At 40.1% G+C, this 25,131-nt stretch overlaps 1 protein-coding gene across 1 annotated transcript in view; it reads left to right on the forward strand.

Moving 5' to 3' along the window:
* Positions 1 to 25,131, forward strand: part of LOC131906489 (alpha-1-inhibitor 3-like) — a 54,662-nt gene that overhangs the window by 11,529 nt on the left and 18,002 nt on the right. Inside the window, exons 7-16 of the mRNA XM_059257111.1 lie at positions 229 to 313; positions 1,310 to 1,418; positions 7,816 to 7,933; positions 8,093 to 8,202; positions 8,894 to 9,055; positions 12,934 to 13,161; positions 13,345 to 13,408; positions 17,956 to 18,104; positions 19,206 to 19,355; positions 23,812 to 23,967. Of these exons, the coding sequence (XP_059113094.1) occupies positions 229 to 313; positions 1,310 to 1,418; positions 7,816 to 7,933; positions 8,093 to 8,202; positions 8,894 to 9,055; positions 12,934 to 13,161; positions 13,345 to 13,408; positions 17,956 to 18,104; positions 19,206 to 19,355; positions 23,812 to 23,967 (1,331 nt within the window). The remainder of the gene's footprint in view (positions 1 to 228; positions 314 to 1,309; positions 1,419 to 7,815; positions 7,934 to 8,092; positions 8,203 to 8,893; positions 9,056 to 12,933; positions 13,162 to 13,344; positions 13,409 to 17,955; positions 18,105 to 19,205; positions 19,356 to 23,811; positions 23,968 to 25,131) is intronic.

Genomic DNA, 25,131 nt, shown 5'->3' on the forward strand with positions numbered 1-25,131 from the left:
GAAAGTTAAGGAATTCTCAGAAGCAAATTACTTGGCTTTTCTTATTTAATTAGATACCTCTGTGGTTTTCATATCCTGATATAATCTATCACCACTCAAAATTCTAACTTTACTGGAGGGAGGGAGGTAACCTTAATAATGTAAAGTCACCATTTCTTGGCAGAGGCTGATCATTTAGGCACCTAGAAAAGTTATTTCCCACCTGACTTCTCCTCTCTCTCCCAATAGTGCTTCCCAGGTTTGAAGTTCAAGTAAAGGTCCCAAAGGTCATCTCTGCGCAAGATGAAAAAATAAACGTGACTGTGTGTGCAGTGTGAGTTACCTGTGTTTAATCTTCCATCCTTCAGAATGTACATGGACACAAAAGCTACCTGGGATAACGTGTCATTGTAGAATATGTAGAAATGCTAAGGTTGTCCTTCCTCCTAAAATGATCCCCGTGTGGTGTTCATTTCTTCCTCACGTCCCCACTGCTCTGCATCCATTACTGCTTGATCATTCATTGCATATGTTGATGATGTCAATTCTGATGACACCAGTGATAAATCAATTGTATGAAGCAGTAGAGAGTTCCTGCCTTTGGAGACAGGAAGGTACCTACAAAGATCCCCTGACCCATGTGAAGAGAACACAGGCACTAAATACAGCATTCTGCTGACCTGTTATGGCTTGAGAGAAAGAACAGAGAAACAAGAGCTCCCAATCCGGTTGTTGTTCCAGCCACAGCTGCCCAAGCTTAACTTTTAAACATCTTGCTTTGTGTTTGCATTTCTGTGTCTGATAAATGTGGATCCTATGTCACAGCAACTGAAGTTGCTATTGAAGTCTGGAACCCCAGTAAGTCAAACCGTGCTAGAAGGAATTTGCAAATGTACCTGAATCAAACAGAAGAGACACATCTGGCTCACATCTGCTTGTCATTAAAATAAACATGCTCAAAAGAAAAATTGATAGGAAGAAGGCAAAATATTGAGGAGGTCTGTTAGAATGGTTCTGAGTCATTTAGCCATGGTCTCCCTTCATCACAGCCCCATCATTTACTAGCTGAGGATCCTGATTGGGTCACTTGATCTTTTCAGAACTATAAAAGGGAGAAAATCATGTCTCCCAGAGGTTCTTAACAGGGCTAAATTGTTAATATATCTAGATAGAATGTGTCAAGTGGTAGTAATGGGCCCTATTTGCTGTCATTGTGAAAACACACAGTGCCAATCTACTGTTACAGATTGACAGTGTGGACTATGGGTAGGAAGACTGTAGTCTCTGCTTTAGGATGACCTTTGGTCTCTCTGAATTTGTCTTATAACAGATATACCTATGGGAAGCCTATACCGGGACAGGTAAAGATGCATATATGCTGTGACTATCAGGATTCTAGCGGGAAGGGAGAGGGTGCGTGCATGCCAGTCAGTTACCAGGTGAGTAAAAACTGCTCAAAGTCCCATTTTTAATATTGAGGGCTAACTATCACAGAAATAGAGATACCAAAGCTGAAAGGAAATGCACGCCCAGTTACTGAAAAGAGGATGTTCTGGGACCTTGGGACCTCAGGGGTAGTTCTGTGGTGGAACACTAGCCAGGCATGTGTACAATCCCCAGCATGACCCCCACATACACACTGACAAAAGTGATAGTCCTGGGACCCACTGTTATTAAAGGAATATTTCAACAACTTTCCAACTAAATTTGGCCAGCAAGTTTATTTTTTAGTATATATTCATTGTACAAAGTAATAGGTTTATGACATGAGTATTATGTATTTTGACCATGTTTCCTAGCCCCACTGCCACCTCGGCTCTCTTGTGTTCCCATTCCTGTGTCCTTCTCTTCCTGTATATCCCTCACAGCTTTTGTGACTTAGAGACTATTTTTTGAAACATTCTTTGAAATATAATTGACACATAGAGACTGTGAGTAAATTGTACAAAACAACAGGCTTCTTTACAGTGTGTTCATACACGTGTATCTTGTACTTGATTATCTCCTTCACTACCTGCCCTGTTCTCTCCATCCGTTCTCCTGCCACACCCTTCCTCTTCCCAAATGGAACAACATCTACACGGCAGTGTTTCTGTTTTACCCTCACACGTGACAGAAACTGTGCCCTGCTGCTGAGTGTCTGAGTCTGGTATTCTTTGTGAAAGGTGACACTCTCAATGCTTGTAACATTCTCTGATCCAATTATGATTATCCATTCATCGGCTGATGGACTCATTTCATTGTGAGTCACATAAATGAGCAGCATACCTGTGAACACCTGTCTTGGTATACTGATAGAGATTCCTTTTATATATTCCTGACAGATGATCATATGGTACTTTGACCTTGTAATCTATGAGGAGCTTCTATACCAACATGTGCAGTGGCTGTACTAGGTTGTAGGTTCACCCACAGTGTATGAGGTGTAGAGAGCATAAGGTCCTTGTGCTAATAGATAAGCATTAGGGAAACTAGGAATGTTAAACAGGAAGGGTTGTCTCCTCAGTGGAGGAGGTGTATACCTGTTTTCCACCCAAAAAGCTGGGAATGGATTAGTAAACATTCTGGTGATCTGTGTTATCTGTAGAGCCAGGACACACCTGAACCTCCCAGACTACTACATTCATCCCAGACTCTTCCTTTCTAGACCTTTATCTTGAGTTTTATTTATCAGTTTATAGAACCCATCCTTATTGAAGATGTCACGTGTACTTTACAATACCCTAGGTGACCCCTGTGCTATCTGTAGGGCTAGGCCACTCCTGACTCCCACAGACTCTTACGTTTATATCACTCATTTTCCATAGACCCTTAGCTGAGCATTGTTTTTCAGTCAATAGAACCCATCTTTATGGGAGATGTCACACATACTTAAGAAATGGAACAGAGCCTAGGTGACCTCTATGCTACCTGTAGGGCAGGTCACATTTGACACCACAAACTTCATGTTTACCTCCCTCATTCTCCCCAGACCCTTATCTTGAGCATTCTTTTTCAGTCAGTAGAACCCATCTTTATGGTAGAGGTCACATATACTTTGTAAAGAGTTTCAAAGTAAACATGTTTGAAGCTTTGTTGTATACACATGGGATTGAGTTAATTTCATCAAGAAACTTTTTTCCAAAATTGTGCTGTGTTTAAATATGCCTAAAATAAACTGTTCAGTATCAGGCTCTAGCAGTTTGAGCCAACAGGGGCTACTAAGTCATGTTAAACTGGATTTCCTTCTTGCCTACACAGATTGTTACTCTGATGGTCCTGGAGTTTACAGAGACTCCCACATTGAGGGTCTTCTCCTCACAACCTCACCTGCATTGAATTTTGCTTTCTTTACAGTAGCCACTCTGTCTATGGTGAGAAAGATCTCTGTAGTTTCAGGGTTGCATTTTCCTCTGTCTAAGGATGTTAAATTTATTTTTCATAAAATTTGAGAGGTTTATATTGCTTTTGCAAACTGTTTCTTCAAATCACATCATTTGCCATGGAATGAATTCATTTTATTGGTTTACATATTTATGTTTTTATATACATTTTTCTTAATTTTAAATATTTTTGAGTGTTTCATGGGAAATGTGTCTATGTCATTTATGCCTCTCTTTCCTCCTCTCCAATGCCTCCCAGGTCTCCCCCAACTCTCTCTGAAATTCATGACCTCTTATTCTGGAACTATTATTGTCACACATATAAATAAATTGTGTGTGTGTGTGTGTGTGTGTGTGTGTGTGTGTGTGTGTACATAATCAACCTGCTGAGTCCATTTAGGATTGCTGCTATGAACATGTACATAAGGATGACTATGCAGGGTACATAACCTACCCCTGGACACCTTGGAGAACAATGGTTTTCTCCCTCAGCAGCAATTGATCACCTGTTGCTCTTGATCTTGGAGTGGGCCTTTATAAAATTAAGCCATCGTCCACATGTTGTGTTACTGGTGTTACCATTATATAAGTCTTGTTTAGGCAGTCACATTGTTGAGATTTTTATGGATGTTTTTTCCCTGTTTTGTCTGGATAACACTGTTTTTCAAGAGGCATTCTGTTCTTTTACAATCTTTCTGATCCTTGCTCCATGATTTTTCCTGATCCTTTGACACAGAGGTTATTTTGGAGATATGTCAGGTGGGGTTCAGCACATCATAGGCGTTTATTCTCTGCATGTTGATAAGTTGTGAATCTCTATAATGGGCTCTATATATTGAAATATAAGATTATTTGATGAGTGGTGAGATCTACGCTTATTTGTAAGGATAAGGATAAGTCTTTGGATTATAATAGGAACTCTATTGGTTTAGGTAAATGGCGGTGGTGGCTTCCCTCCTAGAGTCTATGTGACTGTTGAAGTTGTCCATTTCTTATTGGTTTAACATTAGTGTTTTGGATGAATGTAGAAATTTGTCCATGTGTTTTAGGTTTTCTAAATAATTAATGCAGTATAGGTTTTTAAAGTATTTCTTTATAATATCACAAATTACTATGATGTCTGTGTAATGTTTCCCTATATATTTCTGATTCACTCAATTTGGGTAATTTCTTTCTTTCTTTGGTGAATTGTGCTGAAGGTCTGTTGATCTTATCTTCTTAAATAACAATCTCTTAAACTCATCAATTCTTTGTATTCTTTATTTCTGTTCCAGTCTTTATTATTTCTTCCCATTACTAATATTGAGTTTGACTTGATTTTTCTTTTTCCAAATCCTTCACTTGCATCATTGAGTCATTTATTTGTGTTATTTCTTTCTTTTCTTGTATCAATACTCAGACTTGTAAATGTCCCTCTTGGGACTACTTTGAATGGATTCCAGAGGTTTTTTGTGGTGTGTTTTCATTTTCACTTAATTTCAGGATTTAAATTTTTTTTCCTTTCTTGATTTGTTCTTTGATTCATTCATTATTCAGTATTGGGCTGTTTAATTTCCATGACTTTGTGTAATTTCTAGAAATTCTTTTGTTATTGATTCTAAGTATTATGCATTGTGGTCAGATAGGACGCACTTGGTTATTTCAACTTTCAACAATTATATTTGTTCAGATTTGTTTTGTGTTGCAGTATTATGTCTATTTCAGAGAATTTTCCATTTGTTACTTCAAAGAATAAATATTCTTTGGTGTTTAGGTGGAGTATTCTAAAGATATATGTTAGCTTCATTTATTGTATGATGTCATTTAATTCTGATGATTCTGTCCAGATACCTTATTGGAGAAATTAGGGTTCAGAAATCAACTATAATTTTATAACTACTGAATTGGTTTCATCTGTGTCTTGAAGTTCAGTAGTATGCTTTTTTGAAAGTTTGTATGCTAGAGTTTGGTTCATAATGTTTCGAATTATAGTGTCTTCTCAGTTAATTGTTCCCTTGATAAGAATAAAGAGTTCCTCTTTATCACTTCTGATTAATTTTGGTTTTAAATCAATTGTGTCAGATATCAGAATATCAATTTCTGCTTGCTTTCTGGTCATTTACTTTGAATACTTTTTCCCATCCTTTCATTGTAAGGTCGTGCCTACCCTTGAAGACAAAATGAGTTGCTTGTGAACAACAAAAAGACTGATTTTATAACCCATTCAACTATCCTGTGTCTTTTGATTAGAGAGTTGAGGCCATTAATATTTTAAGTTATCTCTGAAAGATGTGTGTTGATTACTGTCACTTTATGATTTTGTTGCTATTTCTGTTTAATCCTATCTCATGTTTCTATAATTATAGCTTTATTTTTTTCTTTTTGTAGCCTCTTACTATGCATATTCTCCTCCTCCGTCCAAAGTGTTGTTTCTGTTCTTCTCTGTATGGCTGGTTTGGAGGACATGAATTCTTTTAGCCTGTTTGTCACCTTATAATCTTATCAGTTTTAGGAACTTCCTGAGCCTTGTAAGTCTTGTATATGTCCTGAGTCTTAGTGAGCCTCCTTACAGATGGAATGTTTAAATTCAGATGAAATTCTTATATAATGTTCCGGAAATTATTATTTTCTTTTGTCTAGATGGGCAATTAATGAGTGTGTAGTACTAAAGTCACTCATTGTTATTGCATCTGAACCTATGTATCATTTTATTAGTATTATTTATTTTATGAAATAGGATGTATTGACATGTTTATTCAGTATTCTTTTTTTTGTTAATTCCATTCACTAACAGGTAGTGATGTTTTTATTTCCTGTAACTAACTTTTGACTGAAGTCTATTTTATCAAATATAAGTATTGATACTTCTGCTTCTTATCAGCTTTGGATTTTCTTGATCTATCCTTTCCTATCTACCTTAGTTAGGGTTTTTATTGCTGTGGAGAGACACCATGACCATGACAGCTCCTATACAGGAAAACATTTAATTGGGTGACTTACAGTTCAGAGGTTCAGTCCATTATCATCATGGTGGGGCCTGGCAGTGTGCAGGCAGACATGGTGCTGGAGAGGTAGCTGAGAGTTCTACATCTAGTGCAGGCAACAGGAAGTGGTCAACAGTAGTGAATGTGACTTGATCATATAAAGATTCAAAGTCTGCCTCCACAGTGACACACTTCCTCCAATAAAGCTGCTCTTACTCCAACAAAGCCACACCTCCCAATAGTGCCACTCCCTATGAGCTTATGGGGGCCAAGTACATTCAAACCACCACACTATCCATTCATTTTTGTAGTCTAATTATTTGTTCCATGTCTCTTATTAAGAGAGTTAAAATCATTTATATTTAAGTCTATTTGTTGATAATTATTTTTTTTTATTTCCTATGATTTTTTTGGATGTTCTGGTTAATTCACATGCTATTTATCTTTTATTGACCATGTCATCTGTTACTGACTTTCTCATTCTTGTCCTGAATTGATAACATTAATACCATCATCTGCTTGTTTGAATCCTCTTTCAGGTCATTAGCCATTTCCGAAACTAGACAATTAGCTATTTGTCCAGCATCACCACAGTTTCAGAATTCTGGGGTTTATAGTGAGGAGTCGTACCCTCTTGTAGTTATCACACTGCCTAGTGTCATGTTTCCTGTATTTCTACATTGTGATCTACAAATCTCTTATAATGAATCTCTCCTCTGATGTATTTGGGGGTCTTTTTAGGAAGCGTTTTCACTTAACAGCTCATTCCTCTCTACCATTCAGAGACAAAAACACAAACTGCCATAACACCAGAAAACCAAAGATGATAGAACAATACAATTTAAATAAAATAAAGCACACTATGATGCCAGCCATCAGGATACAAAAGAGAATGGCAAACAGTGTAAAGTAAGCTGTGAAGTTACAATTGAATTAAGAACAAAGTAATGTGATTCTGGTGACACTTCTCTTTCACATTTCAGAATAATGTCAGTTCTTTCTTATGAAGAGTTTTCTCATTCACAGAAACACACAGAGGTAGCTCCTAAGCCTCCATTACACTCTGGAAATAGATTTCACTTTATCTATTTACTGGTACTCACTATCAAGCCAACAGTTTCATGTCTACTAGTGAAATGTACCATTGGGCTACATCCTAGCCTGTGGTTGATATTTTAAATAATGCAAAGTGATTATTAAGTCCTAGTGGCATACAAGTAAGTGTTCTGATTACATTTAATTGTGAATTTACTTAATATTCCTAATGTGTATATAAAGATAATCATTATTTTTATAGATGACTAAGCCAAGGCAACTTTGTGACTTGGTCATGATCATGGCTCACAGCAGCTCAGTGTGTGAGTTGAGTCCCATGCTTATGACCAGAATTTCAAACTGTACAGCAAGCACTAAGCACTCATTTTTCTCAAAGAAGTCCTCATGTGTGGGTTTGAGTTGACCATCAATCTGAACAGTGTGCCATGTTTCCATATTTTTATCCTGCATAACAGCTAGACAACAATGGCTGCACCACACAAGAAGAAAACATTGCTGTGTTTCAATTAAAGGAAAGATATTATGAAGTCCAGCGTCTTTTTGTCATGGCAATGGTTATAGAAGAAGGGACAGGTACGTGAGTAACCTGAGAATATAGAAAAAGAAGCTGTGATAATTCACACCTGTTCATGTCAGTGGTGGTTTGAACAGTACAGAATAAGGATGTAGAAAACAAGCAATTCTTCACTAACTGTCTTGGGTTTTCAATGTTGTTGCTAATTTCTTTTTCAGGATCCAAGTTCATGGGATCTGGGACAAGTAAATTTGAAAGAACTACAACCAAACTCATATTCGTGAAAGCTGATTCACACTTTAAACATGGAATTCCATTCATAGTGAAAGTAAAGTACTTTTTAATTCATAGATCGTTGGGCTATATTGTGATATCTCAACCTAGGCCATTCTGCTCAATGTTAAACTTGTCTGATATCAGTAGTTGCAATACCAGAATTTAGCATAGTGGCAGACTTCATAAATCACATGCTCAGATGCATGATTTCAATTCCCAGAGCTGAACTGAAAACATAGAAACGTTATTAAGAATCCCCAAACCTAAAGCATATGCAGCAAAATTTTTATTTATAACTACTATCCTTGAACTACTGTCTTAAACTCCAAAGTGTAACTGTGTTTCAACAATGAAGCAAGATATGCTACATATTCATAACCAACCCCACTCTCCATTAGCCTCAGTGACCTAACTAGATTTTATTTTTACTATATCAGTGCATCTACCTCCCTTAGTTGACACAATGAATTCTTCGATGGTTTCTTGTGAATAGCAGCTAAGTATGAAGCATCTATTATGGAGTCATATTAAGAACATGACACCTTCAGCCTCTGGCTTTACAGCACAGCCAGTCCTACTGGTGTAGATCTTAAAGTGTTAGATGTTTATAAAATGTTTTATGCATACTGAATTAGTTGGTGCATCTTTTGTGATACTTACATAACATTGAAACAAGTTATTCTCTTCTATTCTGTATGGTATCATCAGACCTACGCTATACTTTTCTTCCTTGTTCAATTTAGGTCCGCCTAGTGGATATCAAAGGAGCTCCCATGCCAAATGAGCAAGTCTTCATCAAAGCACATGAACTTGACTATATCAATGTTACTACCTCTGATCAGCATGGCCTGGCGGAGTTCTCCATCAACACCACCAACATCGAAGGGTCTTCCCTCACTATCAAAGTAAGTCAGAAATGTGGGCATAAGACACATGGTGAAGCTTTCTAACAGCTTGAACTCAATAATGTGTAGCTTCATGAAAAATATTCCCATGCCAAATTTTCTTATTTTAGGGCAAAACATAAAAGGTTTCTGATCAGTAATAAATGTATGAGCAAAGGGCTAGAGAAATAAGTGCACACATTATGAATACACTTATTTAAACACAATATTTTCAGAGTCTCTCTTATTTTGTTTGTCTTCTATATATCTTAAGTCAAGACCTTCAAGCAAAAATGATTAAAAGTATATTTTTATCTATTCAGTCAAGAACAGATGCTGTGTATTCTCAAATTCATTATGCAAATATGCTGTGCCTTGCTCTTCTTATGGCCCATCTAACTTGCTCTTCTGATGGATGTCTACCTTGATCTGCTTCACTGGGTCTCAGATGAAACAAGTCACATTACTGCCCTCTCTTCTCCTCAGATTTCTGGTGGATCCTCAAAATAAGGCCTTAGAAAGATTCACTTCTACCTAAGTCAGGAGAATTAGTTTTATTTATTCTTTCCTGGTTTTTCTTCAGACTTTTCTTCCTTCTCACCCTCCTGCCCACCCCACTTCTTCTTTCTTCCTCCTCCTCTGAGTTTGCTGTTTTTGTTTGTTTGTTTTTAATTAGCATAGAAAGTAACAGGTTTCGCTATGTCATTTCTACACATTTTTTTGCTTGACCCTCCTCCCCAGTCATCTCTCCGTCTCCCTGAGCTCCTCCTACTCTTACACTTCTGCCCCAGTAGTCTTCTTTCCATTCACATCACATACTTCAGACTTCTAGTGTGTTGTTCCTATATTTTATTTCTCAGACTGTGGCCTCCTTTCCTTTCTCTCTGATCTTGCTTCTTTTTTCCTTTCCCCAGATTCCCTTTTTGCTACTTTAGTAATAGAATTTATCTCTATTTCTTTCTGCATTAAAAAAAAAACTTTCTATTGATTCTTTGTGGATTTCACATCATATATCCCAATCCCACCCATCTCCCCAACCCCTCACTTCTGCCCTCCGACCTTGCGATACCCGCCGCCCAAAAAAACCCTCAAAATTTAAAAGTAAAACAAAATCAAAACAGAAAAAAACACTAAAAACCAAAAGCATATCAATGTAGAAGCTGTTGTCTGGCCCAGTGAGTCACACAATATACCCTGTAGTCCACACATCTTTACTTGTAAGTAAGTGTTCACTGCATGTGGTGGGTCAACCTGTTGAATACTAGTTTTTACCTGCTGTACACACCCATGACCTCAGGTAAAGCCATTGCTACCAGCATCCTCAGCAGGAAGGGGCCGGGCAACTCATTTGCTCTCACATCCACAGACCAGCTCACCTACACCCACCAAAAGGTCAGCTCTCTTGTGCTGCCAAGGCTAGGTACAGGGCCCACTCACCCAATGCTGTCTCTGATGAGGGGCAGGATCATCTCTCCCACTCTCATGACCCCAGGACAGCTTTTCTTGCCCGCAGTAGGTGGTGAGAGGTCAGTGATGAGGGGCAGGTGGGAATCTCTCCCTTCCCCCATGCCATCGCGTGACAGACCATGAGGCTAGCTCTTCCACTCTGGCATCTTCAGGACCAGATCACCCACACCCTCACCAGCAGGGACTGCTCTACTGTATGCCCTGGGGAGGTACAAGGCCCACTCTCCAGAGTGCTGCAGTCAGTGAGGGCCAGGGCTAGTTCTCCCTAGTGCTGTAGCCGAGGAGGGGCTGGACCAATACTGAGCAACCCTATCCTCACTGCTGTCAATGATAACAGGAGCCGTGGACATCAACTCAGACTGTGGCTGCAGCAGGACCACAGATCCAGCCATGACTCTTAGCAGCAGCCCAGGTCCAGACAACACCATGGCCCAGGGTGGCTGCAAGGGTTACTCAGATCTGTGTGGCCCAATCAGAGGCTCAGTTCCTGGACACTAAAATGGCCCTAGGTGGTGGCCCAGACCTCTTATATCTGTGTGGCCCTTGGTGGCAATACAGGCCACATAAATCAATACAAACCCCAGCTGTGGTTGGACCACTGACCCAAGACATGATCCCTGGCAGCAGCCTGGGCCCAGATATCACCATAGCCCTAGCTGACATTGCACATGACCCAGATCAGCATCTCCCCAGAAGCAGCACGGTCCCCAAACACCAACATGTCCCCAGGTGGCAGGCAATCCCTCTGGCATCTACTCAGGCATCGATGGTAACAGGAGCCATGGACATCAACCCAGACTCAGGCTCTGGTAGGGTCACGGACCTAGACATGGCCCATGCCCACAGATTAGGTCCTGATGATACCACAGCCTTGGGTGGCAGCACAGGGCACCCAGGTCTGTAAGACCCTGGCAGCAGCTTGACCTTCAAAGACCAACATGACCTCAGGTGTTAGCCCAGACTTTAGGGCTCTGCATGGCCAATCAGGACAACAGGAGCCACAGATATCAACTCAGAGTCAGGCCCAAGTAGGGTTACAGACCCAGACATGGCCCCTAGCAGCAGTCTGGCTCAATACTCCAGGGTGGTAGTGTAGGCCTCTTTGATTGGCATGGCTCCTGCATGGGCACAATCCCTTAGTTGTGGACATGGTCACAGATGGTGGCTTGGGCCATCCTCAGTGGTAACAGAAGCCACGGGCATCAATACAGACCCACAAGGTTACATCAGGCCCATGGACCAAGTTCATGGCCCTTGGCAGCAGCCCAGCTGGAACAACACCAAGGCCCTCTGTGGCAAGCAGGCCATCTACATCAGCCTGTTCCTCAGTGCCCTCTTCAGATCTGCCTCTCTCCCTAGCACATGACTCATTCTGCCTCTCTCTCTCTCCCATTTCCCCACCTTGTATTCACTCACCATAATGGTGGTGCCTAGCAGGCTCATGGTTGATTTCTTCTTGCCCCAAGTCTAGATGCCTGGGGTGGACCTGTGACTGTCCTCAGTGAGACCACCAGACCTAGAAGTGCCAAGAGGCTCCTTTCTTTATTTTTAACCTAAGTGTTTAACTTCAGTATATTTTCCCTTTCTGTTCATTGGAATTGGGGTTGTAGTGGGTATTTGTAGACAAATTTCTAAGAAGTCTTATTAAATAAAAAAACACAGAGCCAAACATTTCAAGCTAATCAACTGTCTCACTTATCCAGAAGGCCTGAGTCTACCAGGCTGGACTGACTTCCCAGGGGAGACCTTGCCTTGGAGGAGGTGGGAATGGGGGCAAATTGGGGGGGAGACCTGGGGGGTGGGAGGAGGGAGGACTGGGGAATCCGTGGCTGATATGTGAAATTAAGTTAATTATAAAATAAAAATATTTTAAAAAAGAATTAATTAAAAAAAAACAGAACCAAATATGGGGTGAAAGCCTTAGAGATCAGGGATATAGGAATAGCCACCAGATAACCTTACCTCACCACGCTGCAGCTTTCAAATATGAGCCACTTCCTGTCTACCCACACCTTTACTGCCTTGCTGTTCTGCCCTCTCATTGGCTATCTTAGCCCAGCTTACTCATTTCCTTGTCACTGCCTGTCTGTACAGACCTTCAGGTGTCTATGGTTGGTACTAGAATTAAAGGCATGTGTCACCACACTTGGCTCTGTTCCCTAATGTGGCCTTGAACACACAGAGACCTGCCTGATAAGTGATAGGATTAAGGGCATGTGCTACCACTGCCTGACTTTTGTGTTTACTTAAAATGGCTTGCTATTTCCTCTGATCACCAGACAAACTTTATTTATTAACATGCAAATAAAATATCACCACATTTCAGCACAAATAAAGTATCACCACAGTATTTTTAATTGTTTTGAATTATATTCATATATCCACTTTGCTTTGGTGTTGATGACTAATGACAAAATTTGTTGTTTCTCCAGGTCTACCACAAAGAGGAAAATTCATGCGTCCATCACCCTTGTACAGCAGAAGAGCACGCAGAGATACATCATGTGGCTCACAGTGTGTACTCCTTCAGCAGGAGCTATGTTCACCTGGAGACAGAGGCCGGGGTCTTGCCCTGCAGTCAGAATCACACGGTTCAGGCACATTTTATTCTGAAGGGTCCGGTCTTGAGAGTGATGGGAGAGCTTATCTTCTATTACCTGGTGAGTTCGACCTCCATGTTGAGAACTGCTAAGAATCCTTTCAAGTCCTGACTCTGTCTCTCCTTCTGACATGTGGGGTTGTAGGCTGGGTATTTCTGTCTGGGTCTCAAACAATAGATTTGTCAATTAGAAGAAAGCTTTGTAAAATATAGATGTAAGCTTGGAAAACACTTTCTATTTTAGGTCATGGCCAAGGGCAGCATTATCCAGACTGGAAGCCACACTCACCACATGGAGCCAGGAGAATGTGAGTGTTTCCCGCCTGCACAGTAACACATCTCCAACTGAGTTCCCACATACCAGTGAGGTCTCACCACTGAGCAACTAAGGATGCCATGATGGTTGTGTGTCATGGCAAACACTCTCCACAGCAGGAGTTCAAGGTTCTGCCATATAATGTAGGTTATCACTCATACCATGACCTTCAGGATAGAAAAGTCTCAAACTTCCAAACTGGGTATCATTCAACATGTGGAACTATCTGTTCTGAAGATGTAACACCTGAAAACACAAAATACTCCAAGTGATGAATCTATGCATTCACACACAGATTATCACCAACAAGGCAAAATGTGTTGTCTTAGTGCCCATCCAAAAAAAATAGGAAGGGTTCCATCCTTGGTCTTTAATACACTCTAGGTATATCAATTTGATTCATGTGATTCATTTTTAATTTTTTTAAATTGTGTGCGTGTGTGTCTGTGTGTGTGTGTGTGTGTGTGTGTGTGTGTGTGTGTGTGTAAGTATGTGCATATCAGTGCAGATGACCTCAAAGTCATGGCATCAGATGCCCTGAACCTGGAGTTACAGACTTCTGAGCAGCCTGAGTGGGTGCTGGAAATCAAACTTGGTCCTCTACAAGAGCATCAAGTGATCTTAACTCTGAGCTATCTCTCCAGTCCTTTGTTTAATTTTTAAAGACATTTTATTTATTCTTTGAAATTTACATATATTTGTACAATGTATTTTTAATTTATTAATTTTATATCTTGACTGCAGTTTCTCCTCCCTCCTCTCCTCCCACACCCTCCTCCCTCTCTCCAATCCACTCCTCCTGTGTCTGTTAAACAGGCTTCACATGGCTATTAAGAAAGCATGCACATCAAATCGTAGTAAGACCAAGTTCCTCCCCTTGGGTTCAGGCTGGACAAGGCAATCCAGTATGAGGAACAGGTTCCCGAGAGCCAGCCAAAGCGTTAGGGACAGTCATTGCTCCTTTTGTAAGGAGTCTTACAACTAAACCAAACAATACAACTGTCACATATGTGTAGAGGGACTAGGTTGCCCCATGCAGGATCCCTAGTTATTGGTCCAGACTCTGTGAGTTCCTATGAGTCAGGTTAGTTGATTCTCTGATTTGTGTTCTTTTGATGTCCTAGAGCCCTCTGGCTCCTACAATCCTTCCTCCCACTCTTGAGTGAGATTCCCTGAGCTCAGCCTAATGTTTGGTTGTGGATCTCTGCATCTGTTTCCATCAGTTACTGAAGAAAAGCTCTCTGATGAAAATTGGAGTAGTAACCAATCTGATTACAAGAGAAAGCCAGTTCAGGCTACATAACCAATATTGCTAGAAGTCTTACCTGGGGTCATCCTTGTAGATTCCTGGGAATTTTCTTTGTATCAGGTTTCTACCTGACTCTAAAATATGCCCCATTTCCAGTCATCTCTTTCAGTACTCTCCCCCTCCATCCACCTTCCAACATGATCCCTCAAGTTCCCATCCCCACCTGCCCCAGTCCACCTACAAGATCTTTTCTATTTCCTCTTCCCAGGGAAATCCATACATCCTGTCCCCCTTTGGGCCCTCCTTGTTACCCAGCCTCTCTGCATCTGTGCATTATAACATGGTTATCCTATACTTTACAGTTAATATCCACTTATGAGTGAATACATACCATATTTGTCATTCTGAGTCTGGGTTACCTCTCTCAGGATGATTTTTTTCTAGTTCCATCCATTTACTTTTTCTTGATGTCATTATTTTTAACAGCTGAGTAATACTCCATCGTGTAAATGTACAACATTTCTTTATCTATTCTTCAGTTGAGGGGCATCTAGGTTGTTTCCAAGATCTGGATATTATGGATAAAGCTGTTATGAACATAGCTGAGCAAGTGTCCTTGTAGTATGGTTGAACATCCTTTGGGTATATGCCCAAGAGTGATATAACTGGGTCCTGAGGTAGATCAATTCCCAGTTTTCTGAGGAAAAAACCATATTGATTTCCAAAGTGGCTGTACAAGTTTGCACTCCTACTAGCAATGGAGGAGTGTTCCTCTTGATCCATATCCTCTTCAGCATAAGATGTCATTTGTGTTTTTGATCTTAGCCATTCTGACAGGTATAAGATGGAATCTCAAAGTCATTTTGATTTGCCTTTCCCTGATGACTAAGGATGTTGAAAAATTGTTTAAGTGTTTCTCGACCATTTGAGATTCTTTTGTTGAGAATTCTCTGTTTAGATCTATACCCAATTTTTTAATTCTATTATTTATTTTTTTGATGTCTAGTTTCTGGAATTCTTTATATATTTTGGAGATCAGCCCTTTGTTGGATGTGAAGTTGGTGAAGACCTTTTTCCATTCCATAGGTGGCTGTTTTGTCCTACTGATCATGTCCTTTGTCTTACAGAAGCTTTCAATTTCATGAGGTCCAATTTATTAATTATTGATCTTAGTGTGTGTTCTACTGTTGTTCTATTCAGGAAGTTGTCTTCATACAATTAAATCACTATCTATCCATAAAAATAGTTCAATGATTATAGGAATTTATTGGGGTGTTAACTCATGATACAGGAAACTCACAATACAAGAAATAGGGATTATAGCAGGATCCCAAAATAGTGAGGCTTGGTTCATTGCTGTTCTCCAGAGAGCTCTGCCCTGATCCACACCAGCATCTAAGACCATGAGGTATCAAAGGGAAGAGAGTGCACATATATTCGTGCATCCCAGGTCTTCAGGGTGCCCATCCAGGCTAAGCCCAAGGGGCAGGTACCTAGCAGCTACCTGCTGCCTCACTAGGGCAGTGCTTCAGGCATGGCACAGACAACAAACTAACACATTGTCTCCTGTGCCAGTGTGTTCAAGGCTACTTCCCATTTTCTCTTCTGTCAGGTTCAATGTAACTACGTTTATGTTGAGGTCTTTAATTCACTTGAACTTGAGTTTTGTGCAGGGTGACTGATATGGGTCTATTTGTGTTCTTCTACGTGCCAACATCCAGTTATGCTAGTATCATTGGTTGAAGATGCATTCTTTTTTCCATGTACAAAATATTTCAATTATACTTACTCCTCATTAATCTCCTCCAACTCCTCCCTGACTACCTCCACCAGGCCCTTTCCTACTTCCCATCCTTTTTTTAAACTGGTTAAGTTCAGTGAGTGCTACCCATATGTGCATGTGGTATGGGGCCATCCACTGAAACATGGGAGGCCTAGCAGGGCCTGCATCCCTGAAGAAATCTGACTCATCTTTCCCTCAGCAGCCATCAATGTCAACAGCTCCTTAGCTAAGATTGGGTCTCCATGAACCCCTCCCCATCCATGCTGGAATTTTGACAGGCTTGATGTTGCAAAGTTCTTGGGCAGGAATCATAGCTGCTGTGACTTAAGGAATGAAATCACTCTGTCATATCCTGATGACAATGCTCAGTTCTACTTGGCTCAACTGTGACTCTCTTAATGGGGCCTCTTCTACCTGCTCCTATTAAAATCCTGTTACCACTGGGTCCCCATATTCTCAGTATTCATCTTCTTGCCATCCTTTCCTTTCCAAAGATCACTTACCACATGCAAATACATTTTCTTTTTTTTTTTTTTTGGTTTTTCGAGACAGGGTTTCTCTGTGTAGCTTTGCGCCTTTCCTGGAACTCACTTGGTAGCCCAGGCTGGCCTCGAACTCACAGAGATCCGCCTGGCTCTGCCTCCCGAGTGCTGGGATTAAAGGCGTGCGCCACCACCGCCCGGCCAAATACATTTTCTATAATTTACCTATTTATTATCCATTTCTCTTCATTACAGTATCGACCACATGAAACACATAAATTTGTGTATGTAGTTTCACAGAAATCTTCCAAGTGATTTCTAGAAGTGGTAGGTACTTGTTAGATGCTCAACAAACTTACTGAAGAAGGGCTTCCTTGTCAATTATAAAAACTATTTAGCTATTTAATAAAATATCCAGTTAGTTCTTCTATAAACATTAAACAGAAATCATAGCATTCATCTTGAGAAGGTTTATGAATCACCTTGGGTTCACCAGAAATAATATGAGACTTCTAAAATTGCATAATTTTCTCTCAACAAATGTAAATACTGTGAACATTTTATTGACTACAAAGATATGCTTATTGTTTTCAAATGTAGCTTACTCCTCTGAGATAATCATTAAATATCAGCTCCCTGAGTACCAGGTTGTCATCTATATTTTTCTTTCTCTTATCTAAATAATTAGTGAAACATTAGTCAAAGTTGTTTCACCCATTTTATAACAGGAGTATCTAACAGATGCTGTTTGGGATGTTAAGATGTAATAGAGATAAGAGGTTAGTATGTGATTAGCTATAAATAGCCAATATAACTTTCCATGGTGAACATCTTGGATGAAAGTATCTTGCTGTGAGCATCCTATACCCTTCTGAGATCATTAGCATGCAAACAATTAACCACACAACAGCCCAGATATAAGAATGTCTTCCACATACATACAGTCCAGCAGTCCCCTGTGTTTAGTTATTTGGGTTTTCCTGTCAATATTCTGACCCATAACTATCTCTTTCCATTCCCTCTAGTTCCAGTGAAAGGCGACTTTGCCCTGGAGATCCCCGTGGACTTGAGCATGGCTCCTGAGGCTAAAGTATTCATCTACACCATCCTGCCTGATGGAGAAATGGTTGCAGATTCTGCAAAATTTGAAGTTGAAAAGTGTCTTCTCAACAAAGTGAGTGATTTATTTCTTTAAATTTCTATTTAAAAAGAGAAAAAAATGGCTTAAGGATACAGATTTCAGATACACTAACCCTGGCAACTGGCGTATGCCTCAGTGGCAAAAATATAAACAGCACCAGAGTACCAGATTTCTGTTCATAAACCCCTAAAATGGCTGGAGGGTGACAAGAAAGAAAGCAAGGAAATGGAGCAGGAGAGGGAAACTGAATCCTTAATAACTGACTGACAAGTCCCAAGTCCTGTAACTTAAAAACTATTGTATTTATGTCATGTGCACGTGCACATGAATGCACACATGTGGGGGAAAGAGAACAATGTTCACATGTCTGTCTCCTCCAACATGAGTCCAGGAGATCAAGGTCAGGTCATGAGGTCAACAATAGGTGCCTTTACCCACTGAGCAATCTCATAGACCCTAATGTCACATCAATTTATGCAAGACCAGTAATAGAATCCATGTCTATCAATGGATAGTGTATTTAGTATCCTTCTCATTTTTCATTATGATTTTTCTATGTGTGTGATAAGGACACATAGATAAGAGAGCCTTGCTGTTATTAAATGTTATGATACAACATATGTTAAATGTGTGCTGTATCATAGATCCCACGTAAAAAGCCAAGCATGACTGGCAGCTTCTACAACCCCACTGCTGCGCAGGCCAGAGGCAGGAGAATTGCTGGAACTTTCCACCTGCCAGTTTAGCTCCAACTTCATGAGAGACAATCTCAAGTCTATAAGACAGAGAGTGAGAGCAGGGCGCACACACACTCCTCTGGCCGCTGCTGGGTGCATGAGTACACGCACCTGCACACACGTGTGCATTACACCACACTCACATACCCAAAATGAGCTATTTGTAAAAATTTCAGGGAACCGAAATAGTCGTTTGTTGCTTCAGAGTTTGACTGACACATCTCCTGTCTTCCTAAATCAATCCCAGTGGTGAAAAGGAAGCAAAGAGCCTCGGCTGAGCTTCTGACAGTCATAATCTGGTAAACAGATGTGCATGCAGAGTTACAGGGTGACTCGCGTGGTAGGCTTCTGGGTACAAGAGCAGGACGCTGGCTAAGCTTGATTCCCCTTCCCACAGGTGGACCTGACCTTCACCCCAGCCCAAAGTCTTCCCGCCTCACAGGCCCATCTGCGTGTCACAGCTTCACCTCAGTCCCTCTGTGGCCTAAGAGCTGTGGACCAAAGCGTGCTGCTCCTGAGGCCTGAAGCTGAACTCTCCCCTTCCTGGGTGAGTCCCCATCATCCTCTGTCCAAGAAAGGCCTGTGGTGAGGCTCTGAGATGCTGGTTCTGATAAAGTAGTGGTCATTCAGACACTAGGGCTCTCTAACGTAAAAATACTGCATTTAATGCTAAAGGCATCACTGACGGAGCTCTTCATCATAAAATCCCGAAGAACAGCTATGGTGATATTTTATTTGTATTAAAATGTTATTTGTATGTTAATAAATAAAGTTGCCCCGGGGTCAGAGCTATTAGCAAGCCATAGGAAAGCAGGGCAGTGGTGGCGTATGCTTGTAAGCCCAGCACTTGGTAGGCAGAGCTAGGTAAGTCTCTGTGTGTTCAGGGATACAGCCAGTATTGGATACACATGCCTTTAATCTCAATACCAATCATAGAAAACCTGGAGGTCTATACAGACAGGCCGTGACAAGCCCGTCATGTGGTTGGGTTTACAACCAATGAGAAGGCAGAACAGAAACTCTATATAAAGACTTTAACACAGAAAGTAGCTCTGGTTCGGAGAGGTAGGACCACTGCAGGAGGAGGGGTAAGGTTTTAGCTCTTAGCTCTGACCTCTTGGCTTTCTTCTTTGCATTGGTTCTATGTTTCTTATTTAAAAAGACGGTTGGTTACATCTACAAACAGCTCCAAAAACTCAGCCAATAAAGTCAAGACAAAGCCTGAGTCAAGCACTTAGTGAGTTGTAAAGCTTGTGTATGACCCAGGCATTCTGGGTTCTTACTGCGCCTCTCCTACCCCAGGAGTGGCTTGTCCCCTAATGCGCTCATGATGGAGCTTTTCAGAGAGATGCTGTCTGGGGCAGCCAAATGAAACGGTCTATACAAATGGAATCTTGTACATCTCAAGAGTTCCCCAAGTAAGGAAAAGACAGAATGATGTAAAATTTAAAAGCAGAGTACAAGGAGGTTCTCAACTTGTTTTGAAAATTCTCAGCAGCATAACTCAAACCATAAACTATTTACTTGAGTCTCAGCCAAGTTAACGAGAGCAAAACTCTTCTTCTTATCATATTAAGAATGATGTTTATTAGGAAAAATTACATGATTACTGTAATAGTTTTTAAAATTATTATTGCCACTGGCTAATACCATATTTTATAATGTATGTAAGGTGCTTAAGCAATTTAAATTTAAAAACAGTAATCTTTAGTCCAGATAATGATGGGAAATACACAGTTTTCAACTAATGCGTAAGTTAAACGAGCATTTAGCTTAGTTTTAATGATGAATGTTTTGATGCACATGCAAAAATGCTTAGGAAATAAATGATCAATATGTTTTTCTTTTAGATTTCGACTTTTCCCAAATCCATTAAATAAGAGATTTCTTGAGCTATTGTTTTAGACGACAAATACAGGCAATTAGTTAACAAACAAAAAAACAAACTCATATACTGCCCAGAGAGTTATAAGAAAAAACATGAATGAATTTCCCTTTCTCCCACCACCCTGCCCTAGCCATGCTTTGGCTGCTTGTACTTTCAATGATCACAGCTATTCCTTTACTGTTTTATTCCACATTCTCTATCAGTCATTGAGAGTATTGGTCTTTCTTCATTATTGGCATCATCTATTCATTCTTATTATAAAGCAGCATATCAAAGCTGATTATGCAGACCCTTCCAGTCTTCACCTTGCCTACAAATCTATATGATTACTGTGTGAAATCCTTAGACAGTTTTCATTTCTATAACCAACACATGTGGCTCATTATTAAGTCAGATAGTGAGCTGTGGTCATATTGCCTCTCATTTGTATTCCTCTGTCCTGACATTCAATTGTTCCTTCTTATATTTACTTCACGGTCATCTCCTCCTCACTTGATTTCAGTTCTCCAGCATCTGTGGCAGTGCTCAGTTCTGCTGCTGTCCCCAGCAGAGCCCTCTGTCACCCTGCTATCACCTGGCTGACTTCTGAATCACAGGTGTTCACCCCTATTTTGGGGAGTCCCTTCAAAATGTTTTCTGACTTCTGTGACTTCTCAGGTTGCTGCCTCCCTTGGGGTACTAAGCATGTGCTAGTACTGTTCTGAGAAAGAGGGAATCAGTGACAAACTTCTTTTGCAGCTATCAGTATCTATACTTACGTTGATAATTAATACTTTGAAATGGTCAAATTGTTAGCTAAGAAATCATGTTCCCTCAGAACTCTGGAGACATTGGGTGTATGGATTCAACTTTCTAAGTTAGTACTAAGATGCTTAATACCATTAATTCTGCATCATTCTATTTGTTCAGTGTTTTCTCTCTGGAATTTTTTTAAGATCTTTTATTTAGATCTGATATCCAGAATATTCACAAGCATCTGAGGCCATGGGTTCTTACTGTGTCCTGGGGAGCCTGTGTATCATTTCTGACATACTGTTTTTAAATGCATGAGATAAAATACGTAAGAATACCAGAAAGAAGAATTGCAAAAAACTATGCCCTGTATGAAATAACAGCCCAAATAAGTTACAATATCAATACAAATCATCACTGAGCAAGTTAAAACTAGAAAGGGCTGAAGCAGAGATCCCACAAACACGCCTATGTTTACTATGGGCTGTCTTAACTCACATCCTTCCACACACTGGTTGTCAACCAAGTATAGATAGGGAACAGTGGAGCCCACCTCCAGACGGGGCCTCCGGACTGAGAAAATAGGAGTTCCCTCTTCAGAAGCTGAAGGTTCCTGAGTACCAATTGTGCAAAGGTTGCCCTGTTCTGCCATGTGAATCAAGCTGGCCATTTTTTAATCCACTCAAGTCCTGACAAATAATGATGCAGACAGCATTTCAAGCTCTCTGAATAAACCAAATATAATGTGAAAACATCTCTGATATTGCATCAGGTCAAAAGTCATAATCTTCCTAATGCATGTGTATGTGGATGCTATTGATTCATAAGTCAGGCAATGTTAAATTTCTGTATATACCTAAGAAAGTAAGGATATAAATTTTCCTACCCAAATATTCAGATTCCTAAATTCTCAGTCCCTTGAGATCATGGTGATTCCAAGTTAAAAACCTTGATGGAGAGGTTAATTTGCTTCTTTTATAAGATTGTTTTTCAATTCTTATCTATTTTTTTCTCTCAGTCTATTGCTCTTGTTAGGCAGATGGTAAGTGTCCTGAGGAAATTGTCTAACGTTGTCTTTCTTTTACCCCAGTTGCCCTTGGGATTTCTACTTTCTGAGCATTTCCTTCAGATGTACCTGACATATTTTGAAATATTTTGTCACAAATTAGTTTTATGTCCAAACCTATTTTTTCCTGCTCTAGATTTGAAACAGTCTTGAGTTTGCTGCATGGATACAATGTGCCCCACCTCTGTGAGAATTTTATAGTTTTTGTTTGTTTGTTTCTTCTTTTCTTTTTACTTTGGAGGTTTTTGTTTTATTATTTGGTTTCTAACTACCATTTTTTCCTCAACTCTCCTATCTTTGATCATGTTGGTTTCTGTCATTAACACTGGAAATCTATAGAAGAATTACAAGTTGATTCATTGGGAACTGAAGCTGGCCTTTTGGTCTGGGCTTGGGTGATGCTATCTGTCACATGACTGGCTGTGTTGCTACTTTAGAGCAAGCCGGTATGTTCTTTGGAGGAGCCACAAAAGGCAAAAGTCAGTTCGTGAGCTTTGTTCCCCAGAGTCACCACCCATCCAAAGAACAAGTTCATGTCTCAGAGTCACAGGTTCAGAGCATCCTGGCTTGACCAGACTTTGTTTCTTATCTTCCTCACACATTCCCCTAGCCTTATCTTCTAAGGACTCCTGACCTCCACTGGCCAGGCTGGGTCAGGTGGAGTCTGGCAAACTTGCTTGTACATCATCAGCTTCTCCTGTGGCTGCTACCATGATGCCCTTCCATTTGAACACGTGACCTGCAGTCCCTCTCCCTCTTTCTAATTCCATGCACTACAATTTGGAGGGTTGAATGCATCCTTCTGTCAAAGATGGAGGTCGCTTGGATTTGTTTGTTTAGTTTTGAATTTTCCCCCTGAATTTTAGGAAAGAAATATGTAGAGAAATCTTCATTCAGATCTCTTCAGGCTATTTGCATACTGACTAACTCAATTCTTGTTTTATTTGTTTTTATAGTGTATCAGTAGGCTGAAATATACAACCTTGTATTTTATATTTATTGAATGGTAGTATAAATATATTTCTGTTTGATGTTTTATATTAAATTATATTAAAATTACATCATTCTCAAATATAATATGCAGGATTTACATTCATACTTTCTTTTAATTATGTTAAGTATTTTTAGCCTTTTTCTAAATATTGTGAACAATTTTAGAATAAAGCACTCTTCAACAGAAAATATTCAGAAGACCCTGTTTGGGGACCATTGAACATTTGAGAAATGATTTGCAGTGATCACACTGATTCTTTTCTTTTTGTGCGAATCTTCCAAGAAAGCCCAAGAAAGAGGCTCCTTGTCTCCTGTTTCTTACAGATATACAATCTGCTGGATATGCAGCCCAACAACTTCATCCCAAGTTCATTGACTCACCAATTGCTTGAAGATGAACAACTGTGTTGGTGGGGTGGAGATAATGGTGGACTCCCACCCTTACAACCAAATGAGAGAGATGTCTACAGTTACGTGGAGGTAAGCCGTATTACCCATTAACATGCTGCTCTAGGAATTATTTAGGTTTCATGAAATGCTATATTGGTAACGAACTTTAGAGTCAGGCCAGGAATATGAATCACAAACAGACTAACCACCTTGCGGGTTCATGGATTCAATCCCAAGCATTATAAAAACTGCATCTTGGAAAGTGCCCAGTCTAGGCACAGAGTTGATGAATGGCATTTTCTTTTTAATTCTGCTTTTTTTTTTTTTGAACCAAGTGTCACTCTGTAGCTCTGGCTGTCCTGGCACTCATTCCTTACATCAGGCTGTTCTCAAACTCACAGAGATTTGTAACAAGTTTTTCTCTGTCCCACAGGCTAGCTCCCAAGGAAAGACACAGAACTTATTATTAATTATGAATGTTCAGCCTTAGCTTAGGCTTGTCCCACTAGCTCTTATATCTCTTTTTTTTTTTTTTTTTTTTTTTGGTTTTTCGAGACACGGTTTCTCTGTATAGCTTTGTGTCTTTCCTGGGACTCACTTGGTAGCCCAGGCTGGCCTCGAACTCACAGAGATCCGCCTGGCTCTGCCTCCCGAGTGCTGGGATTAAAGGCGTGCGCCACCACCTCCCGGCTTAGCTCTTATATCTTAATTTATCCTGTTTCTATTCATCTGCATTTTGCCTTGGGGCTTTTGACCTTTATTTCATTTTCTATGTCTTACTTTCCTGCTTCCTCTATCTAGCTGGACCCTGGTATCTCTTTCTCTTTCTCCCCCTCATCCCATTTTAAATTCCTCTTCCTACTTGCTCTCCCTGCCTAGCTATTGGCCAGTTAATTTTTTTTATTAAACCAGTCACAGTGACATATCTTTACATAGTGCTATCAAATATCTCTCAACAGAGATCCACCTGCCTCTGCCTCCCAAGTACTGGGATTAAAGGCATGCACCACTGTGCATGGCTGTAAATGACTTTTTAAAATAACAGTGCTTTGTATCAGAAAGAAGACCAGCACATATGCCTGACTACAAATTCTGTTTACCTTACCACAATCTCTAAAGAGTATACCATACAATTTGAGTAGGAATTCTACTTGAACATGTGAACCTATATCTGAATTAGTTACTATATTTTTTATACACGCTGAGTTTTTTCAAAATTTTGAGATATTTTGCTTGATTACTAATTTTCTTTCC

This window comes from Peromyscus eremicus, chromosome 3 (assembly GCF_949786415.1).
Source record: "Peromyscus eremicus chromosome 3, PerEre_H2_v1, whole genome shotgun sequence".
Taxonomy (NCBI): domain Eukaryota; kingdom Metazoa; phylum Chordata; class Mammalia; order Rodentia; family Cricetidae; genus Peromyscus; species Peromyscus eremicus.